Genomic DNA, 20542 nt, shown 5'->3' with positions numbered 1-20542 from the left:
TGGTGAGTTTAAATGAAAAGAACGATGGTTCAGTATCATTGTAGATATCAAAAATTCTTTGATTTTTATTGCGGAATGTGCAAGAACATTGTCATGGAGCAGAATTCACCATAAGTCGATTTCGTGACGCGTTTACTTATATAAAGTTTTATAAGAATAAATCTGTATCGTCAATCAAATATTAAGTATTGAGCTATTATTTGTTTTCTCTCAAAATATTTAGAAAAATTTTGAATTAAATTAATATATCCTCAGGACATTCACCATACTCTTTCTGAATGTTTTTTTTTTTCCTGAGGATATTCTTATGCTATCCAGAAAAGAAAAATATAAATATACTCACTTGAAGAATGATTTTCAAGGTGCATATAGAATTGTCTGTGTATGATTTGATAATTTTAGGCATCATATAATCTTCCATATCAGTGTCACCCGAATCTCGTTCAATGCCTTCGTCATCAGTTTCCTGTAGACGTTCATCCATTTCGCCTTCAAATACTAAGAATACAATGTAAACAGTCTTTTATTCTTATTTAGGAGAAAAATTTGAATTCTTAACAACTTAAAATTCTATTTAAATGTATAATTGAATTTTGGTAAAAAAAGCATTGTAATCTATTCACCTTGGTTACAATTCGTCATCAATGTAATAAGAGCTTCTAAATCTGGTGATAATGCTATTTCCTCTCCTGCATTAGAGCCAAAATCTAAGGCCTTGAAAATTGCCATGCCTAATGAAAATATTGCCTATATAAAAAAAACAATTAAATTTAATAAACAATAAATGTTCTGCAAAATGTAATTAAATGTTTTATTATAAGTTGTATATTTACTTTTTCTTCGGAAACAAGAGATTGGTTGAAGCCTGTAATATCCCATCAATTATCTCCAATGTTGCAATATTAGTTTATAATTTTTTGATAAATTACCAAAACAATTACCTGCCGTGTTTTCAAGCCAGATATCTCCATCTTTGTGAAGTATAATTTGTGACAGTTCTGATATCTCATAGAATTTGTTTTCCATCGACTGTGATAAACTCTTAGCTATCTGATAGCACAATGCCCATGCTCGTTCTTGACTTATAGGGCTGTCAAACATTAATAGAATATCCTGAAGATTTAAACAACCATGTGAGTCTAGTTTACATTTAGGTCGTGCTGATGTATTTCCTTTTTTCTTCACTGTTGCTTGCGGCTCTTCTTTGAGTACAGTGGATCTTTTCTGATCACTGTCTAGACTCTTCTTAGAATTCGACATTGTGCAACTGTTTTCTATATACAGATATTAATTATGTAAATTTTGCAAAAACATTGATATCTCATTAGAAATTTGCTATTTTATGTCATATACACTTGTTAATATCTATTAAAATATATGACATTATAAACTTTTGTGTAATTGTTTACATTAAATAATAATATATGTTTATTCACAATTTTAAACAAGATGTTCACATTTTATATTAGAATTTTAAATTCATAAAAAATGTTGCTTTTAGCTTTAATCAAAATTATTGCCCTAGCTAACAAAGAAATATAAAAAATTGTTAATTATAAATAATTGGAGTAGTTATCTAAAATATGATTAAAGTATATGTAGAAAGTTTACAATATCGCGTATTTTAATTAAAGATTATCTGTAAACAAATTATAGCTATAATATTAATAATAAAAAGCAATATTACTCACATGTTAACATGGCTAGAAGAAAACTGATGTTTACATTTCAAGTATCGAAGTGTTTAGTCGAAAATTATCTTACTTCTTCGCATTATTCTGTGCCACTTATTCTTAAATTGTTAATTTTTTATCCTTTGTGCTTGCGATCGAACTGAATGAATTATAACAATAAATGACGTTACAAAGCACGCGCGCGCGTGTACACACAATACACTTTCTCTTTTCTTCACTCTATGGGCTTGTTCGTTTTAGCTGCACTGGGGCAGCTCTGGGTCTGCTCTAAACAAGATAATACAGGACAAACTATTTATCTGTCCTGTATTATCCTGTGTAGAGCAGACCCAGAGCAGCCCCAGTGTAGCTAAAACGAACAAGCCCAATCATTCATTCGTTCATCACTCACTTATTCGCTCACTGCCTCACTCACAATGACAGTTCGATATTTGACATTTTGAATCTCAAAATACTTCGAAATTTTGCCTTACATGATTGTTATCTTACATCACCGATCTTTTAATTCGCATCTTTACTGCTTACAAGATGGTAACAAATCCATGTCAAAAATTCTTAGTAGTGATTGGAACAAGCAATCGCACTTTGCACACTTTCAATATCGATATTTATTTTGTGTTTACGATTATGTTCCCAAGAAAATCGCAACAAGCGCAAAATCGCTCATCAGCTAAAACAATACATATTAACATTTTTTTTTATTGAGTGGATTCAGATCCGAAAGTGTTAATCACAATTTATCAGAAACTCGTGTTTGAGCAGAAAATCTTCGAATCTAGATTAGGTTAGTTCTAAGGTTTGTTCTTTATTGCCGAATTTTCTACACTATTCTACACTAGTCCTATATATCGCTACGCTCAGGCTGTGTTCCGAAATTCACTGCCAGTACTGAAAATCTATAATTTACGTTACGTATATTGTAGATTTTCAGTACTGGCAATGAATTTCGGAACGCAGCCTCAGAGAAGCGCGAGAAGCGCGATCGGTGTTACGAGCAAAGAGCTTATATAAGGTCTGTTCTTTATAGCTGAACTGGCTGCACTAGTTCAGAGTTTATCTTTTTCCCTCCACGTTGAAAGGAGAAAGATAAACTCTGAACTAGTGCAGCCAGTTCAGCTATAAAGAACAGACCTATAGGCTGCGTTCCGTAAAGCACATATGCGCGCATGTATCTATAGTATACGTAACGTATACTGTAGATACATGCGCGCATATGCTCTTTACGGAACGCAGCCATAGATAAGCCGAGAGCACAAGCTTTTACATAAAGCATAACGCATAAGCATAAGGAAATTGATTGGTCTATATATAAGCATAAGCAAATGCATAAGGAAATGGACCAATCAATTTCCTTATGCTTATGCGTTATGCTTTATGCAAAAGTCTGTGCTCCGGCCAATAGAATAGAAAAGTCAGCTAAGAACATAGACATAGGAATAAGGAGACAGAGCATAAAATCATAGACTTATATAAATAGACCCAGCGTTCTGTGAGAGGAGTTGTCCGCGTCTTCTAAAGGACAGAATGATACGCAGTAAGGTGCTGTCTCCGTCACTTGCTGGTCTGGAGGGGGAACGTCGACAACGTTGAGGGGAATTAAAAGGCGCGCGTACCGCATTTATACATGCGGTACGCGCGCCTTTTAATTCCCCTCAACGTTGTCGACGTTCCCCCTCCAGACCAGCAAGTGACGGAGACAGCACCTTACTGCGTATCATTCTGTCCTTTAGAAGACGCGGACAACTCCTCTCACAGAACGCTGGGGCCGGTATTCATAGTCCGTTCTTATATTCAAAATTGTCTTAAGTACAAACTTATATTCGCTCTCTTTGTCAGACACAATCTATGTGTGACGAAGAGAGCGAATATAAGTCCGTGCTTAAGACGATTTTGAATATAAGAACGGACTATGGGTTTGTTCGTTTTAGCTACACTGGGGCTGCTCTGGGTCTGCTCTACACAGGATAATACAGGACAGATAAATAGTTTGTCCTGTATTATCTTGTTTAGAGCAGACCCAGAGCTGCCCCAGTGCAGCTAAAACGAACAAGCCTTATGAATACCGCCCTGGGTCTATTTATATAAGTCTATGCATAAAATCTTACTTTAGGCGAGGGGAGTGAAGTCAGTTCCGCGGTGCGGGGAATAGCAGTCACGTGATACTTTGGTGCCACATTGGCATTAGTTGTAGCATAAATACGGCACCAAAGTACCATGTGATTGTAGTCCCCGCTCCCCGAAAGCGACTTCACCCCCCGCGGCTTACACTCCGTCTCCTTATTCCTATGTCTATGGCTAAGAACAAAGAATAGAAACGTTAGACAATAGAAAGAGAAAGAATATGGGAGGGCCATCTTTATCTTTGTCTAATGTTGCGCGCGCATCGAACTTCGAAAGCTGAGTGGGGAGACGCGTTGTTTTGAGTTTTGAGGAGAAGTTTCTTTAGTAAACGCTGTGATCTGTGATAGAGAGATATTATCATTTTGCTCGTTCTTACAGAAGACAAAGATGTCTTCGCACGATAAATTTCTGTCTTATTTCATTATTATTTTCAACGTGGCTTACGCAACATTTATAAAATTATAACAAATTATGACGAAAGCGTGTGTTGTATGTAAAAAACAACTCATTCCCTTCGATAGATCTCGAAGTTTTCACAAGCAAGTATGAGAAAAATGTTTACGATATAATGTAGTATCAGTAATTAAATATTATTGATAAATTTATTATTATTCTAAGTAGTTATGATATAACCAAAATATCACTTAACCTAAAATTCATGTGAAAATGCAAAGTATTATTTTATCTTTAATTCCGAATTACAAATTTCTTGATAATATTGAGTTAAAAAAGAAATGGATGGAAGCTATTAGTGTGACAACAATTTCAAGTTCAGCCAGACTGTGTAGTGATCACTTCCATAATGATTTGTTTCAACAGATTGATGGATATACAACTTTGAGACGGTTAACATCAACTGCTGTTCCTTTTGATCAAAACGACAATCAATTATCTTTACAAATCAACAATGTACCTACTCAAGTACTTGGCGATGTAATTAATTATCAAGATATGACAAGTGCTGAAAATACATCATTTTCAACAAATACAGTTACTAGTGGCTTTAAGACACATATGGCTGCTTTATGCTTCGGTCTTAATCTTAATCTTAGTCTTATGGCCGGAGCACAGACTTTTGCATAAAGCATAACGCATAAGCATAAGGAAATTGATTGGTCCATTTCCTTATGCATTTGCTTATGCTTATATATAGACCAATCAATTTCCTTATGCTTATGCGTTATGCTTTATGTAAAAGCTTGTGCTCTCGGCTTTAGTCTTAACTTAATCTTAAGGACTCGTTTATGCTTCCCTGGAAATTCGGACTACGCATGTGCAAATGTAACAAAACCTAACCTAACCTAACCACAAATTGTAATAGATCCCGGTGCTGCAAATTATAATGAATGTTAAAATGAATCGTCAGCGGCAAAAAACTTTAATGTTTGGAATGGCACTTTTGTTATCAAGTGCCTATGCAGCATGTGTATTATTAAAAAATAAAAAAATAAATAAAAGAAAACCACGGAGATACGCTGTTCGGCCACTGAATCGAAAAAGACAGGAAACTGGTCATTTCTTTTCTTTAATGAAAGATATGCTGAATATTGAATACGATCAGGAACAATTTTTTAAATATACACGGATCGAAAACCATTATTTCGCGTGGTTTCGTGCTGCGTCGGACGTCAGACTTACCTCATTGGCCCGGCCTTAGGACATTAGAGACTAAAGTTAAAAGATGGGATCTTTCCAAGATTAAGATTAAGACTAAGATTAAGACTAGGGAAGTATAAACGCCCTTATGGCATTCTACGTTATCAACTCTTAAGATTAATAGCGTTTTCGATTATACAGGATTTGAACGACCCAGGGTTGATCAATCACTATTTTACTATAAATGCAAGTCTTTCATTGGTGGAGAGGTTGCAATGACGTCATTAACCAACCCTGGGTCGTTCAAATCCTGTATAATCGAAAACGCTATAAGATTAAGACCGAAGCATAAATCGGCCAATAATCATTTAAGTTCCAGAAACAGTATTAAGAGGATGCTGAAGTGACGGGCGAACTCCGACGCGAAAGCGCCATCATTTCGATGGTACTAAAAATGAAATGACATTATCGGCGCAGCCTACGGACCTATGCCGCGTAGGTCCGTGTGTACGCATTTGTTTGTAGTGGTGACTCACTACACTGACGTGTGGTCTGTGTACGTGTGTCATCGGAAGTTTGTAAACAAACGATGCTTGCGCTTGTTTCCTCGACTGAAATTTCGTCGCAAAGCTGCAATATAATGTCCGAGAAAACATAAGCGTATACAAGGTGTCAAATAAATACAAACTAAATATGACAAAATAATAAATAAAAAATATACATATAATACTATATATATCATTGAAGAAAAATGTCATATACTTTTCTTACTTTTATCCTTATGTAGTAAATACTAAATAACTAATTAATCAATTAATTAATATATACATATACACATATATTCAATAAATATTTATCTTTATTTTGTATTTTATATGATAATGACTAAAATAATGAAAGTATATATTATTTCAGTTATATAAAATACAAAATAAAGATAACTATATTCAATATGTATATGTATGTATTCAATAATTAATTAACTTATTTATTTATTTTGTATTTATTACATAAGAATAAAAATAGGAAAAGCATATAACATATTTTTCCAATTAGATATATAGTATTATACATACATTTTTCAAATAAAATATTTTATCATATCTAACTTATATCTATTAGACACCTTGTATAAGTCTATTTTGTCTCGTATGTACATCATTCAGCCATACGATAGAATTTCAATTGCGAGAAAAAAGGTTAAATGACCTTATAAATTATCTGATAAAATATAAACAGACCACACGTGCAGTAAATTGCTAACTAAAATAAATACGTATTTCTTCAAATCTGTCAGCTGACGTTAGATCGCCTATGACAATATTTCTTAAAATCTGCCAGTTCACGAATAAATTGTCTTTAGCTCTCTTTTTTCTAAACTGTCAGCTGACGTTAGATCGCCTCTGACTATATTTATTAAAAATTGTCAGCTCACAATAGATCGCCTCTGACAATATTTCTTACAATTTGCCAGTTCACGAATAAATCGTCTTTAGCTCTCTTTTTTCTAAACTGTCAGCTGACGTTAGATCGTCTGTGACAATATTTATTTAAAATTGTCAGCTCACGATAGATCGCCTCTGACAATATTTCTTACAATTTGCCAGTTCACGAATAAATCGCCTTTAGCTCTCTTTCTTCTAAACTGTCAGCTGACGTTAGATCGCCTCTGACTATATTTATTTAAAATTGTCAGCTCACGAAAGATCGCCTCTGGCTTGTCTTATTCTATATTGCCAGTCCACGACAAAGCCGCCTCTGGCTTGAAGACAAGAATAAGAATTTTCTTCTAATGCCAGTCCACGAGAAAACCGCCTCTGGCTTGTCTTATTCTATATTGCCAGTCCACGAGAAAACCGCCTTTGGCTTGTCTTATTCTATATTGCCAGTCCACGACAAAGCCGCCTCTGGCTTGAAGACAAGAATAAGAATTTTCTTCTAATGCCAGTCCACGAGAAAACCGCCTCTGGCTTGTCTTATTCTATATTGCCAGTCCACGAGAAAACCGCCTTTGGCTTGTCTTATTCTATATTGCCAGTCCACGAGGAAACAGCCTCTGGCTTGAAGACAAGAATAAGAATTTTCTAATGCCAGTCCACGAGAGAACCGCCTCTGGCTTGTCTTATTCTATATTGCCAGTCCACGAGAAAACCGCCTCTGGCTTGTCTTATTCTATATTGCCAGTCCACGAGGAAACCGCCTCTGGCTTGAAGACAAAAATAAGAATTTTCTAATGCCAGTCCACGAGAAAACCGCCTCTGGCTTGTCTTATTCTATATTGCCAGTCCACGAGAAAACCGCCTCTGGCTTGTCTTATTCTATATTGCCAGTCCACGAGGAAACCGCCTCTGGCTTGAAGACAAGAATAAGAGTTTTCTAATGCCAGTCCACGAGAAAACCGCCTCTGGCTTGTCTTATTATATATTGCCAGTCCACGAGGAAACCGCCTCTGGCTTGTCTTATTCTTTATTGTAAGATACTTTTATTACGTCATATGCTTTATGTATATATATATATATATAATGTATATTATATGCTCCACATTATCTATATTTATATCAAAATATTTTTCTAAGAAATTGACATCATTTTGTATACTCTTTTTACAATAAATGTATATGATATATGCCATATTTTTTATTTCTAAAGTATGAAATATAAAGATATTTTTATTTTTTTGTGTCTATTATTTGTAAAAAAATCTTGATAAAAGAAACAACATTAATTTTGCGACTTGCAATAATCTGTTTCATTATATGCTTCTTTTAAATACTTACAATTAGCCTTATTTTATGTGATTAACTTGGTATTTAAAATACGTATCAAAATCGAAAATGTATTTCTATTACAGTAGAAACGAAACATTCTTGTCTTACAACAGAGAGAAATGGCAAAATATAATATTGTCTAAAGTACAGTCCAATAAAAACGGTTAAAATTGAACATTTTATAAAACCACTGTGATTCATGAAAAATCAGAATTATTTTTTCAAAAATATAGACATATTTCGACTGTGTGTTTTAAACTGCACTACACATTCAAAATTCACAGAATAAATTTATTTCTGCAAAGTTGTGTATAATGTCAGTGGAAAAGTGATTTATTTGTTATTACATATACATGATATTTTCCCATTCCTCTCTGGTGTAAGACTACAATGTTTTTTTTCTACTGAACTAGAAATTAATTTTATATTTTGATGTGTATTTTAGATACCAAGGAAAACGCATAAAATAAGGCTAGTTGTAAGTATTTAAAAGAAGTATATATTGAAACAGATAATTGCAAGTCACAAAATTAATGTTTTTTTTATCAAGATTTTTTTACAAATGATACATACAAGAAACTAAAAATACCTTTATATTTCATGCTTTATAAATAAGTTATATGACATATACATTTATTATAAAAATATATACAATATACAAAATGATATTAACTTTTTACATAGATACTTTGATGTGAATATACATAATATGGAGCACATAATATACATAATATATACACATAAAGCACATGAATAAAAGTATTTTGTAGAAATTGGAATATGAATGTATGTAATTAAATAATATAAATGTTTGCAAAAATGTTGCAAAATTTATGTATAATACATACACTTTTTTATCCTTCAGAGTGCCTTCAACCCATTTTTTTCAGCCGGGTTTCGTAGCACATAACACAAACACACACACACGCACAACTAACACACACATAACTAACCTGAAAGATTCTGTATATGACAGATAGCACTGAGAACTGTATAGCGCCTCTATCCCAAGATCTCGGAACTAATCTATAGCTCTTTTTTACCTTATTCTTTCTATATTGCACACATGCTTTACATAAATCTGGAAAAGGGTGGCGTTTTGAAAATAAGTCTCTAAGCTCTATTTTTTTGGTTTTCCATTATTGTTTCATACGCTCTTCTTCGGCACATGGTCTTGTTTTGCAAATTGAAGCAGTATAATTTTGATATAAAAGATATAATTCTTTGAGGTGACATTGTCTGTAAATTTTCAAAAATTTTTTTTATTTTTTGGTTTAAATTTGACCAACTGCCGAAAGATTAGCATATGTACTTTATTTACACCAAAGGATTTGTAATTCTATTAAAGCAATAAAAAACGCCACCCTTTTTAGAAAATTGAAGTTTCGGTCGGTAACAATATGACTTCAGCATCCTCTTAAGAGGAACTTCAATTTTCTAAAAAGGGTGGCGTTTTTTATTGCTTTAATAGAATTACAAATCCTTTGGTGTAAATAAAGTACATATGCTAATCTTTCGGCAGTTGGTCAAATTTAAACCAAAAAATAAAAAAAATTTTTGAAAATTTACAGACAATGTCACCTCAAAGAATTATATCTTTTATATCAAAATTATACTGCTTCAATTTGCAAAACAAGACCATGTGCCGAAGAAGAGCGTATGAAACAATAATGGAAAACCAAAAAAATAGAGCTTAGAGACTTATTTTCAAAACGCCACCCTTTTCCAGATTTATGTAAAGCATGGTGCAATATAGAAAGAATAAGGTAAAAAAGAGCTATAGATTAGTTCCGAGATTTTGGGATAGAGGCGCTATACAGTTCTCAGTGCTATCTGTCATATACAGAATCTTTTAGGTTAGTTATGTGTGTGTTAGTTGTGCGTGTGTGTGTGTTTGTGTTATGTGCTACGAAACCCGGCTGAAAAAAATGGGTTGAAGGCACTCTGAAGGATAAAAAAGTGTATGTATTATACATAAATTTTGCAACATTTTTGCAAACATTTATATTATTTAATTACATACATTCATATTCTAATTTCTACAAAATACTTTTATTCATGTGCTTTATGTGTATATATTATGTATATTATGTGCTCCATATTATGTATATTCACATCAAAGTATCTATGTAAAAAGTTAATATCATTTTGTATATTGTATATATTTTTATAATAAATGTATATGTCATATAACTTATTTATAAAGCATGAAATATAAAGGTATTTTTAGTTTCTTGTATGTATCATTTGTAAAAAAATCTTGATAAAAAAAACATTAATTTTGTGACTTGCAATTATCTGTTTCAATATATACTTCTTTTAAATACTTACAACTAGCCTTATTTTATGCGTTTTCCTTGGTATCTAAAATACACATCAAAATATAAAATTAATTTCTAGTTCAGTAGAAAAAAAACATTGTAGTCTTACACCAGAAAGGAATGGTAAAATATCATGTATATGTAATAACAAATAAATCACTTTTCCACTGACATTATACACAACTTTGCAGAAATAAATTTATTCTGTGAATTTTGAATGTGTAGTGCAGTTTAAAACACACAGTCGAAATATATCTATATTTTTGAAATAATAATTCTGATTTTTCATGAATCACAGTGGTTTTATAAAATGTTCAATTTTAACCGTTTTTATTGGACTGTACTTTAGACAATATTATATTTTGCCATTTCTCTCTGTTGTAAGACAAGAATGTTTCTTTTCTACTGTAATAGAAATACATTTTCGATTTTGATACGTATTTTAAATACCAAGTTAATCACATAAAATAAGGCTAATTGTAAGTATTTAAAAGAAGCATATAATGAAACAGATTATTGCAAGTCGCAAAATTAATGTTGTTTCTTTTATCAAGATTTTTTTACAAATGATAGACACAAAAAAATAAAAATATCTTTATATTTCATGCTTTAGAAATAAAAAATATGGCATATATCATATACATTTATTGTAAAAAGAGTATACAAAATGATGTCAATTTCTTAGAAAAATATTTTGATATAAATATAGATAATGTGGAGCATATAATATACATTATATATATATATATATATATATATATATACATAAAGCATATGACGTAATAAAAGTATTTTACAATAAAGAATAAGACAAGCCAGAGGTGGTTTCCTCGTGGACTGGCAATATAAAATAAGACAAGCCAGAGGCGGTTTTCTCGTGGACTGGCAATATAGAATAAGACAAGCCAGAGGCGGTTTTCTCGTGGACTGGCATTAGAAGAAAATTCTTATTCTTGTCTTCAAGCCAGAGGCGGCTTTGTCGTGGACTGGCAATATAGAATAAGACAAGCCAGAGGCGATCTTTCGTGAGCTGACAATTTTAAATAAATATAGTCAGAGGCAATCTAACGTCAGCTGACAGTTTAGAAGAAAGAGAGCTAAAGGCGATCTATCGTGAGCTGACAATTTTAAATAAATATTGTCACAGACGATCTAACGTCAGCTGACAGTTTAGAAAACAGAGAGCTAAAGGCGATTTATTCGTGAACTGGCAAATTGTAAGAAATATTGTCAGAGGCGATCTATCGTGAGCTGACAATTTTTAATAAATATTGTCACAGGCGATCTAACGTCAGCTGACAGTTTAGAAAAAAGAGAGCTAAAGACGATTTATTCGTAAACTGGCAAATTGTAAGAAATATTGTCAGAGGCGATCTATCGTGAGCTGACAATTTTAAATAAATATTGTCACAGGCGATCTAACGTCAGCTGACAGTTTAGAAAAAAGAGAGCTAAAGATGATTTATTCGTAAACTGGCAAATTGTAAGAAATATTGTCAGAGGCGATCTATCGTGAGCTGACAATTTTTAATAAATATTGTCACAGGCGATCTAACGTCAGCTGACAGTTTAGAAAAAAGAGAGCTAAAGACGATTTATTCGTGAACTGGCAGATTTTAAGAAATATTGTCATAGGCGATCTAACGTCAGCTGACAGATTTGAAGAAATACGTATTTATTTTAGTTAGCAATTTACTGCACGTGTGGTCTGTTTATATTTTATCAGATAATTTATAAGGTCATTTAACCTTTTTTCTCGCAAATGAAATTCTATCGTATGGCTGAATGATGTACATACGAGACAAAATAGACTTATACAAGGTGTCTAATAGATATAAGTTAGATATGATAAAATATTTTATTTGAAAAATGTATGTATAATACTATATATCTAATTGGAAAAATATGTTATATGCTTTTCCTATTTTTATTCTTATGTAATAAATACAAAATAAATAAATAAGTTAATTAATTATTGAATACATACATATACATATTGAATATAGTTATCTTTATTTTGTATTTTATATAACTGAAATAATATATACTTTCATTATTTCAGTCATTATCATATAAAATACAAAATAAAGATAACTATTTATTGAATATATGTGTATATGTATATATTAATTAATTGATTAATTAGTTATTTAGTATTTACTACATAAGGATAAAAGTAAGAAAAGTATATGACATTTTTCTTCAATGATATATATAGTATTATATGTATATTTTTCATTTATTATTTTGTCATATTTAGTTTGTATTTATTTGACACCTTGTATAGGCTTATGTTTTCTCGGACATTATATTGCAGCCTTGCGACGAAATTTCAGTCGAGGAAACAAGCGCAAGCATCGTTTGTTTACAAACTTCCGATGACACACGTACACAGACCACACGTCAGTGTAGTGAGTCACCACTACAAACAAATGCGTACACACGGACCTACGCGGCATAGGTCCGTAGGCTGTGCCGATAATGTCATTTCATTTTTAGTACCATCGAAATGATGGCGCTTTCGCGTCGGAGTTCGCCTGTCACTTCAGCATCCTCTTAAAAGGTACATTAGAACTTTTATTTAAAATAATTTTTATATTGCAAAATAGCTTAATATCTTATAAAATAATTGTACTATTAATTGTATGTATTAATGTATGTTTAGAAAATCATCTGTTGTCAACATTTCCCCAACAAAAAAATTTTGTTTTATGGTCGGAAATCAGTCAGAGTCTTTTTCAAGAGAGGACTTTACTTCAAATAAAGCATGGGAGCGGTTTGTAAGGGTTATGACTTATGAACAATCTAAGAAATCTGCTTTCCATATGAAGATGATTAGAACAGAAAAAAAATTAATTATATGAAAGAAATGATTAAAACTATGAAGGAGAAACAGTTTTTTGAAACTGCTGAATATTTACAGGTTCATTCGTAATTATGTATATATAGTATAAATTGTAATCAATTTATTATGAACAAATTCATGTAATTTTTTTACTATAATAATTAAATTGTACTTACATTTAAATAATTTTTTTTATACATTATAAAACGATTGCGATTAGTTTAAAATATTTAAAATTGTTTTAATTATTATTTTTTTTTATTAGAAATTACCTCAACACTTACAAGAGTTGATATTTCGTATGAAAGAAAATAAAGTTACAGCTTCGTTTCCTGCTCAGTTAAAAAATTTTGCTAGAACCTTACATTTTTACTCTCCAGCTGCTTACGAATTTGTAAGACGCAGCTATCTTAAATGTTTGCCTTGCGTTGAAACAATCATTGATTGTCTTCAAAAAATTATAAACCAGGTATTTCTGATGAACTAATAAAACACGTGTCAAACATGGTAAAGCAAGAATTTCAGAAAGGTAAGAAACTTATTTTCAACCTTACGTTTGATGAGATGAACATTCATAAATGGAAACATTGGGATAAAAAAGCTCACAAATGGAAAGGTGTTGTCGATTTAGATGGACAGATGGATGAAGTTAACAATAATAATGAACTTAAGATAGCTACTAAAGCATTGGTTTTTATGTTAGTCAGCATTAATGGGTCGTTTAAAACACCCATTGCACATTATTTAATTAACTCTTTAACAGGCAAAGAAAAGGCAGTACTTTTAAAAGATCTATTGAACTATAAAACTTAGCCAAAATGATATTGAAGTAGTTAGTATTACTTTTGATGGTGATAAAACACATGCAAAAGCATGTGAAGTATTAGGCGCTAATTTTAATTACAGAGATAAGAGCAATTTTAAGCCTTATTTTGAACACCCAAATACTTTAAGACCTGTCTACGTGTTTTTCGATCCGTGTCATGCGCTCAAGTTAGTGAGAAATTATTTTGCGTTAAAAGGACCTATAATATATGATAAAAAAGAAATTGTTAATTGGACGTATATTAAAAAATTACACAACAAGCAAATTAGTGAAGGCTTGCACTGTGCATGCAAGATACGAGATAGGCATATTTATTTTCATAATGAGAAAATGAAAGTGTCACTGGCGGCACAAGTATTGAGTTCAAGCGTATCAATTGCATTACGTTCTCTTGAATTTAAAGTTAAAGATAAAAAATTTGAAAAAGTTTCGTCTACAGCGAAATTTTGTAAAACATTTAATGATATTTTCGATCTATTAAATGTGAAAAACGAATTTTGTAAGACGCCAGGACGAAAAGGTATTACCAAAGATGTTTCACCTGAATTAAAAACAAAAATTGAAGAATATATTCAGTATATTGAAAAATTAGAAATAGATGTGCCTGTCACGATTATAAAAAAAAAAAAAAACGTAACAATAAAAAAAGAAAATTCTATAGTGTGTGACCAAGTAATAAAAAATATTGTTCGTAAATCAGTCCTTGAAAACGAATCTGTTAAAACGGGATTTCTTGGATTTATTATTTGTTTAAAAAACGTATATAGTCTTTGTATAGATTTGATAGAAAATAATATTGTTCAATTTGTCTTAACTTATAAATTATCTCAAGACCATGTTGAAATGTTTTTTGCATTAATAAGAAGAATGAATGGTTATAATAATAATCCAACAGCAGTACAATATCAATCTGCTTACACCAAATTATTGGCTAATAATATGAATGTTTTAGTGCCTGCTTCAGCGAATTGTACCCCACAAGACAATTCATTAATAATTTCAGACGTAACAAACATTGTCAAAATAAAAAAAAACAATAAAGAATAATCAATATGAAACTATTTCAAAAAATAATAAAGAAACTCATAATAAAAAAAAAGAAAGAGTCTCACAACAAAAACAAAATAGTAATTTTTCAGTTTATGATTTTTTGGAAAGTAATTATAGTATATTTAATCACAATTATTGCGGAAATGCAGGCTGGTATGTTTCTGATTATCTTGAAGAAATCGTGAAGCATACAGCTGGTTCAATAGTATATTCATTAAAGAAAAAAATAATTTGCGAAATTTGTAGAGACATGTTAGAAGGAGGTGATAGTGTCAAATCTAAATTGACAATTTTAAAAAATCGCGGTGGTTTGCATTTCCCCTGCAAAGATGTAATTTTCATCTGTATGAGTGCTGAGAAAATAATACGTCAACATATTCATTTATTATTAACTAAAGATATAAATTACAAGCTTGTAACAGAAACACTAAAAATACTCCTTAATACAATTTTAGATAATAATAATCACATTTTAGATCAAGAGCCTTTGTATGATCATCGACATCAATGATTCTTCTTATTATACAAAAATATATCGATATTTGCTTGACACATGAAAGTAAATGTTCCAAAGATGATTCTAAAAGAATCAGAATGCGTAATAATAAGCTAACGATTTTCAGTTGTCAATAATAAATAATACATATATTAACTAATTTATAAGCGTTATGTTATATAAATAAAAAACATTTTATATAGAAAATATTGTTATTATTAATATAAACAATTTCCTCTTCTTCTCTATTTATATCGTTCTCCTGAAATCTTCATCTCCCCACTTAACTCTAAAAATCAACAGCACATGCGCGATTGAACAAGGATGCTGATGGGCCTTTCATTTTCTGTCTCTTTCTATCGGCTCACTCATTTTTAGCTAGCTCCCCTACTCTATCTATAGGTGTTTACGATAATTCAAGTTCGAGTTAGTTTCACTAGGACCGAAAAATGAGATAGACATAACCATCTAGAACCTTTATGATTTATGACAACTCGACGCTGTCTTGTATTGCTTGAGTTAAATTAATTGAATTTGTTGAGTTTATAGAGCAAATTTTATTGTAATAAAAAAATGTCAACTGCAAATCAGTCTATGAAAGAAACAAATAATGTTGGTATGTATGTTGGTATACCTCTTTAATAGATATAATTATATATATATGTATATAATTATATTTATTAAACTCAACAAATTCAATGAATTTAACTCAAGCAATACAAGACAGCGTCGAGTTGTCATGAATCATAAAGGTTCTAGATGGTTATGTATATCTCATTTTTCGGTCCTAGTGAAACTAACTCGAACTTGAATTATCGTAAACACCCTATATAAGCCACGGACTAAGGAATAGAAGGACGGAGCACAAGCTGTACCGGGGGAGCACGTTTGCGGCGGGGGGGGGGGGCCGCCATATTCGTTTAGTAATCACCACACATAGAACTCACTATTTGCGTATGTGTGAGAAATGAAAGTCAGATCCTGCGCAGAATAAACAAAATAGGAAATAGAAATAGGAATAATTATTAAATATTAGAAATAAGAAATTGGAATTATTTATTTAAAAAATAAAAAAAATAGAAAAAATTAATGCATGAATTAAGAAATAAGAATTGGATTAATATATATTAATTAATATATTTTATTCTCTTGTTAGATGTAAAATAATTTCTCTTTTTAATATTAAATGATTATTGCTATTTCTAATATTTTGTCTACTGTATGCAGAGCCTCAGAGTAATAAAAGTTAAAGTATTTTATAAAATTTATAGTACAACAATAATAAAACCGCCTAATCTCTTTACGCTTGTCACTCGTTATGTCTAGTGACACCACTACACGAGTGTAACCATGTCACAGACACAGAATCTCTGTGTGAGAATCGCTACATCAATATGGTGGAAAGCAGTCCCCCCCGCACGCTTGAATTACCATCCCCTCTCGCCTAAACTAGGGGCGGTATTCATAGTCCGTTCTTATATTCAAAATTGTCTTAAGCACGGACTTATATTCGCTCTCTTCGTCACACATAGATTGTGTCTGACGAAGAGAGCGAATATAAGTTCGTGCTTAAGACGATCTTGAATATAAGAACGGACTATGAATACCGGCCTATGGCCGGTATTCATAGTCCGTTCTTATATTCAAGATCGTCTTAAGTATAAACTTATATTCGCTCTCTTCGTCAGACACAATCTATGTGTGACGAAGAGAGCGAATATAAGTCCGTGCTTAAGACGATTTTGAATATAAGAACGGACTATGAATACCGCCCTATGACTTTAGACTTGGTCCCTCTATTCCTTAGTCTGTGATATAAGCTCTTTGATTACGAGTAGTGATTGGCTATCGCAAACCGCAGCCATTTAAAAAACCAGGCTGTTCTGAAATTCACTGCCAGTACTAAAAATCTATGTAAGGAGCTGGTGAAAACCGTAAGGTGTATAGTTTCTTTTCTTTAATGTCAAAATTTATTAGAACATACTTTATTTCCAACTACAAATACACCGCAGTAAATACAATGGCATAACACGTGCATCACACGTTAACGCTTGGACGGCTTGATTCCATTGAAATATATACTATACTGGAACGAGCACGCCTTTGTTCTCGACCGGTTAGATGGAGATAGCTGTTCGGACCCGGATCTCTCTATCTAACCAACAGTTTTGGTCACGTGTTCAGCTACTATTAGTCGAGAGTAGACGAGATAGAAATCCGGTACCGAGTCACTGCCTTGTCTGACCGTTTTGTCGAATGGAGGGGGTAGCCTGTGCTCGTTCCAGTCATGGACATAGGAATATAGGGACAGAGCATGTCGCTGCGGGGGGGAAGCCATTGCGGGACGATGCGACGAGGTAAAGTGTGCCTACATTTGATTGGCTGTTAGTTTGTGCAAGCGCAGTAATGTAAAATAACACATGTTTTGCGAAGGTATGGTTAGGTTAAAAGTTTTAAGCAAAATTTGTGTCAACAATGGTGCAGTGTTTGCTACAATCGTGCAAAAATAGATCTGATTGTCAAAATTGGAAACAAGGAAATAGAAAAAATGTGAAGATAACATTCCACAAGTATATTAATTAAAAATTTCTCACATTTAAAGTAATATATATATTTTATTTTAAGAGTATATATTGCTAAAAGCATTGTTTTTTAGGTTTCCAAAAAATCCTACAACTCGAGCAATGTGGTTAGAAAGTTTGGGAATAAATTTATCATCTATCCCAAATACAGCTCGCATTTGCTCTGCTCATTTTGATGAAAAATTCTTTGATAAGACATGTTCGATAACTCAACTTAAGCCAAATGCATTGCCGAATGTATAAATAATAACAAAAATTTATTTTTTATTTATGATATATGTACAATATTTTATTTATATATTTATGAATATTCTTATATTTCAGAGAACACTTGCAATACAACAACTTTCTTCGAATTCTACTGTAGTAGAACAATCTACACATGATAAAAATCAAATTTCTTCTTCAAATTTTGTGGCAAAATCTAATATTGAAAATTCTGCCAGTATTACAAACGATAATATACATGATACAACAGATCATTTGTTAGAACCAATAGTTCCAACAGAATCAATCAATGAATTACCAAATATATTTCCATGTAAGAATAATTTTTATTAATTATGATGCATTATTATATAGCTATTTTTAAAGAAAATAGACTGATAATTTCAGTATATCATACTTATTTAAATCTATATAACTATATTTATTATTATTTTAGCACAATCTTTAATATCTAAAATAGATAAAGCGACAATGGTATCACCAAAACGCATCTATAATTCTCCAGAAAAATCCAGATTACGAAGAAAAATAAGATTTTTGGAAGCAGAACATGCGAAGAAAATCTCTTATAATTTGTATTCTTATAATTTTTATGATATCCTTTTAACTACTGACTAATAATTTCGTTGCAATAAACTATTTTAAAAAATTCACTATTATAATATTATTATTCCCTTCTAAATTAAGAAAATATAAAAATATAGTCATTTATTCTTTTTCACAATTAAAGCCTTAATTCAGATTGCTTATGTTGCATGCAGTCTGAATAAGTTTGACGGTATTGAGCATGCGCAAAACCATAACCAATCAAATTCAGGCACACTATCATGGCGGACCCCCCCGCATTTTCGCTTTACTCCCCTTGCCCATTTCTTATGTTTGTGCTCTGTCCCTATATTCCTATGTCCATGGTTCCAGTATGGTATATAGTTTAATGCTCGATTCAGACTCCCTTGTCCGAAGTCACGCTCATGCAGCCCTACTCACATCGCCTTAGCACGATCACGTGAGCCAATGAGAACATAGGAACATTGCCGTTGGCGGAAATCTACCGGATTGGTCTGGGAAAACCCATGTGGCCAATGACGGCTCATGACTTACAAGTACACCTAAGGCATAGGGAGTTTTTCATCAAGGCATTTAGGCGACACACATCGACACGGTGTCAGACACGGTGCTTTCCAACAATAACACGCCACGGCACGGTTCGACACGGCAGAAGAGCATAGTCGAACACAGAGTCTAGTTCATGGCTGCCAATTTTTGGGATGGTATTCTAGAGAATTTTTATTTTATCCATCTGCAAAATATATTTATACTCATCGCGATCGTAAACAATAATTAATGATGGTTATGTTTGATTTGTACGTACTTTAAATATGCCAATATGCTCTTGGTACGCCAATTTTTCAATTAAATGAACTTACTAGATATCATGGGAAGACATAAGCAGACTCTAGCAGTCTAGTTCAGAACTAAACGTATTCCATCAAGTATCCAAGCACGGTGTTTGACTCACAAAGTGTCGATCTGTGTCTCCTAGATGGAAAGCTCCCATTATGAACATGAGTATTCTCGTCTGCGCCATTTTTATCCCATTTCCCCACTCCTTGCCCTCTCGCCCCTTTGTCGCTGAGCTGAAAAGTTTATGATGATTAGGTTATGTCTTCTCAAGATCTATAGAGAGAAGGTTACCTCAGTAAAACCGATTGAGGGCGAGGGACGATGAAGGAAGGGGAGAGCATGATGATCTCATCGACAAACAGTAGCTGTCTGAGATAGCTTCTGTTCGCCGATGAAATCATCATCATTGCCCCTCTTGCCGCTCGCCCCTCTCTGCATTTGCCTTTCTTGCCGCTCGTCCCTCTCTGCATTTGCCTCTCTTGCCGCTCGTCCCTCTTTGCGCATGAGGTAACCTTCAATCTATAGGGGCGGAATTCATAGACCGGTATTCATAGGCCGGTATTCATAGTCCGTTCTTATATTTAAGATTGTCTTAAGCACGGACTTATATT

At 32.4% G+C, this 20542-nt stretch overlaps 1 protein-coding gene and 2 long non-coding RNA genes across 10 annotated transcripts in view; 2 read left to right on the top strand and 1 right to left on the bottom strand.

Moving 5' to 3' along the window:
- Positions 1-9046, bottom strand: part of spir (spire type actin nucleation factor) — a 46851-nt gene extending 37805 nt beyond the window's left edge. For 3 of the 8 annotated variants that reach the window (XM_067352088.1, XM_067352090.1, XM_067352089.1), the window contains exons 1-5: positions 1692-2553; positions 942-1274; positions 834-865; positions 624-747; positions 344-498 (exon numbers count right to left, since the gene is read on the bottom strand). In XM_067352088.1, the coding sequence (XP_067208189.1) occupies positions 344-498; positions 624-747; positions 834-865; positions 942-1260 (630 nt within the window). In that variant the 5' untranslated portion in view covers positions 1261-1274; positions 1692-2553. Of the gene's footprint in view, positions 1-343; positions 499-623; positions 748-833; positions 866-941; positions 1275-1691; positions 2554-9027 lie in introns of those variants that run through there. The other 5 variants (XM_067352086.1, XM_012369059.2, XM_012369058.2 and 2 more) reach the window with 5 other exon arrangements.
- On the top strand, positions 2698-5284 carry LOC136998831 (uncharacterized). Its single transcript, XR_010889368.1, has 2 exons — positions 2698-4358; positions 4635-5284. It is a non-coding gene; the product is annotated as an uncharacterized lncRNA (long non-coding RNA).
- Positions 9047-17350: 8304 nt separating the features above from the next.
- Positions 17351-19226, top strand: LOC136998829 (uncharacterized). The gene is made up of 4 exons (XR_010889366.1): positions 17351-18287; positions 18374-18536; positions 18624-18840; positions 18964-19226. It is a non-coding gene; the product is annotated as an uncharacterized lncRNA (long non-coding RNA).
- Positions 19227-20542: the final 1316 nt, after the last annotated feature.

This window comes from Linepithema humile, chromosome 3 (genome assembly GCF_040581485.1).
Source record: "Linepithema humile isolate Giens D197 chromosome 3, Lhum_UNIL_v1.0, whole genome shotgun sequence".
Classification (NCBI taxonomy): Eukaryota; Metazoa; Arthropoda; class Insecta; order Hymenoptera; family Formicidae; genus Linepithema; species Linepithema humile.
This window is presented reverse-complemented; position numbering and strand designations above follow the sequence as displayed.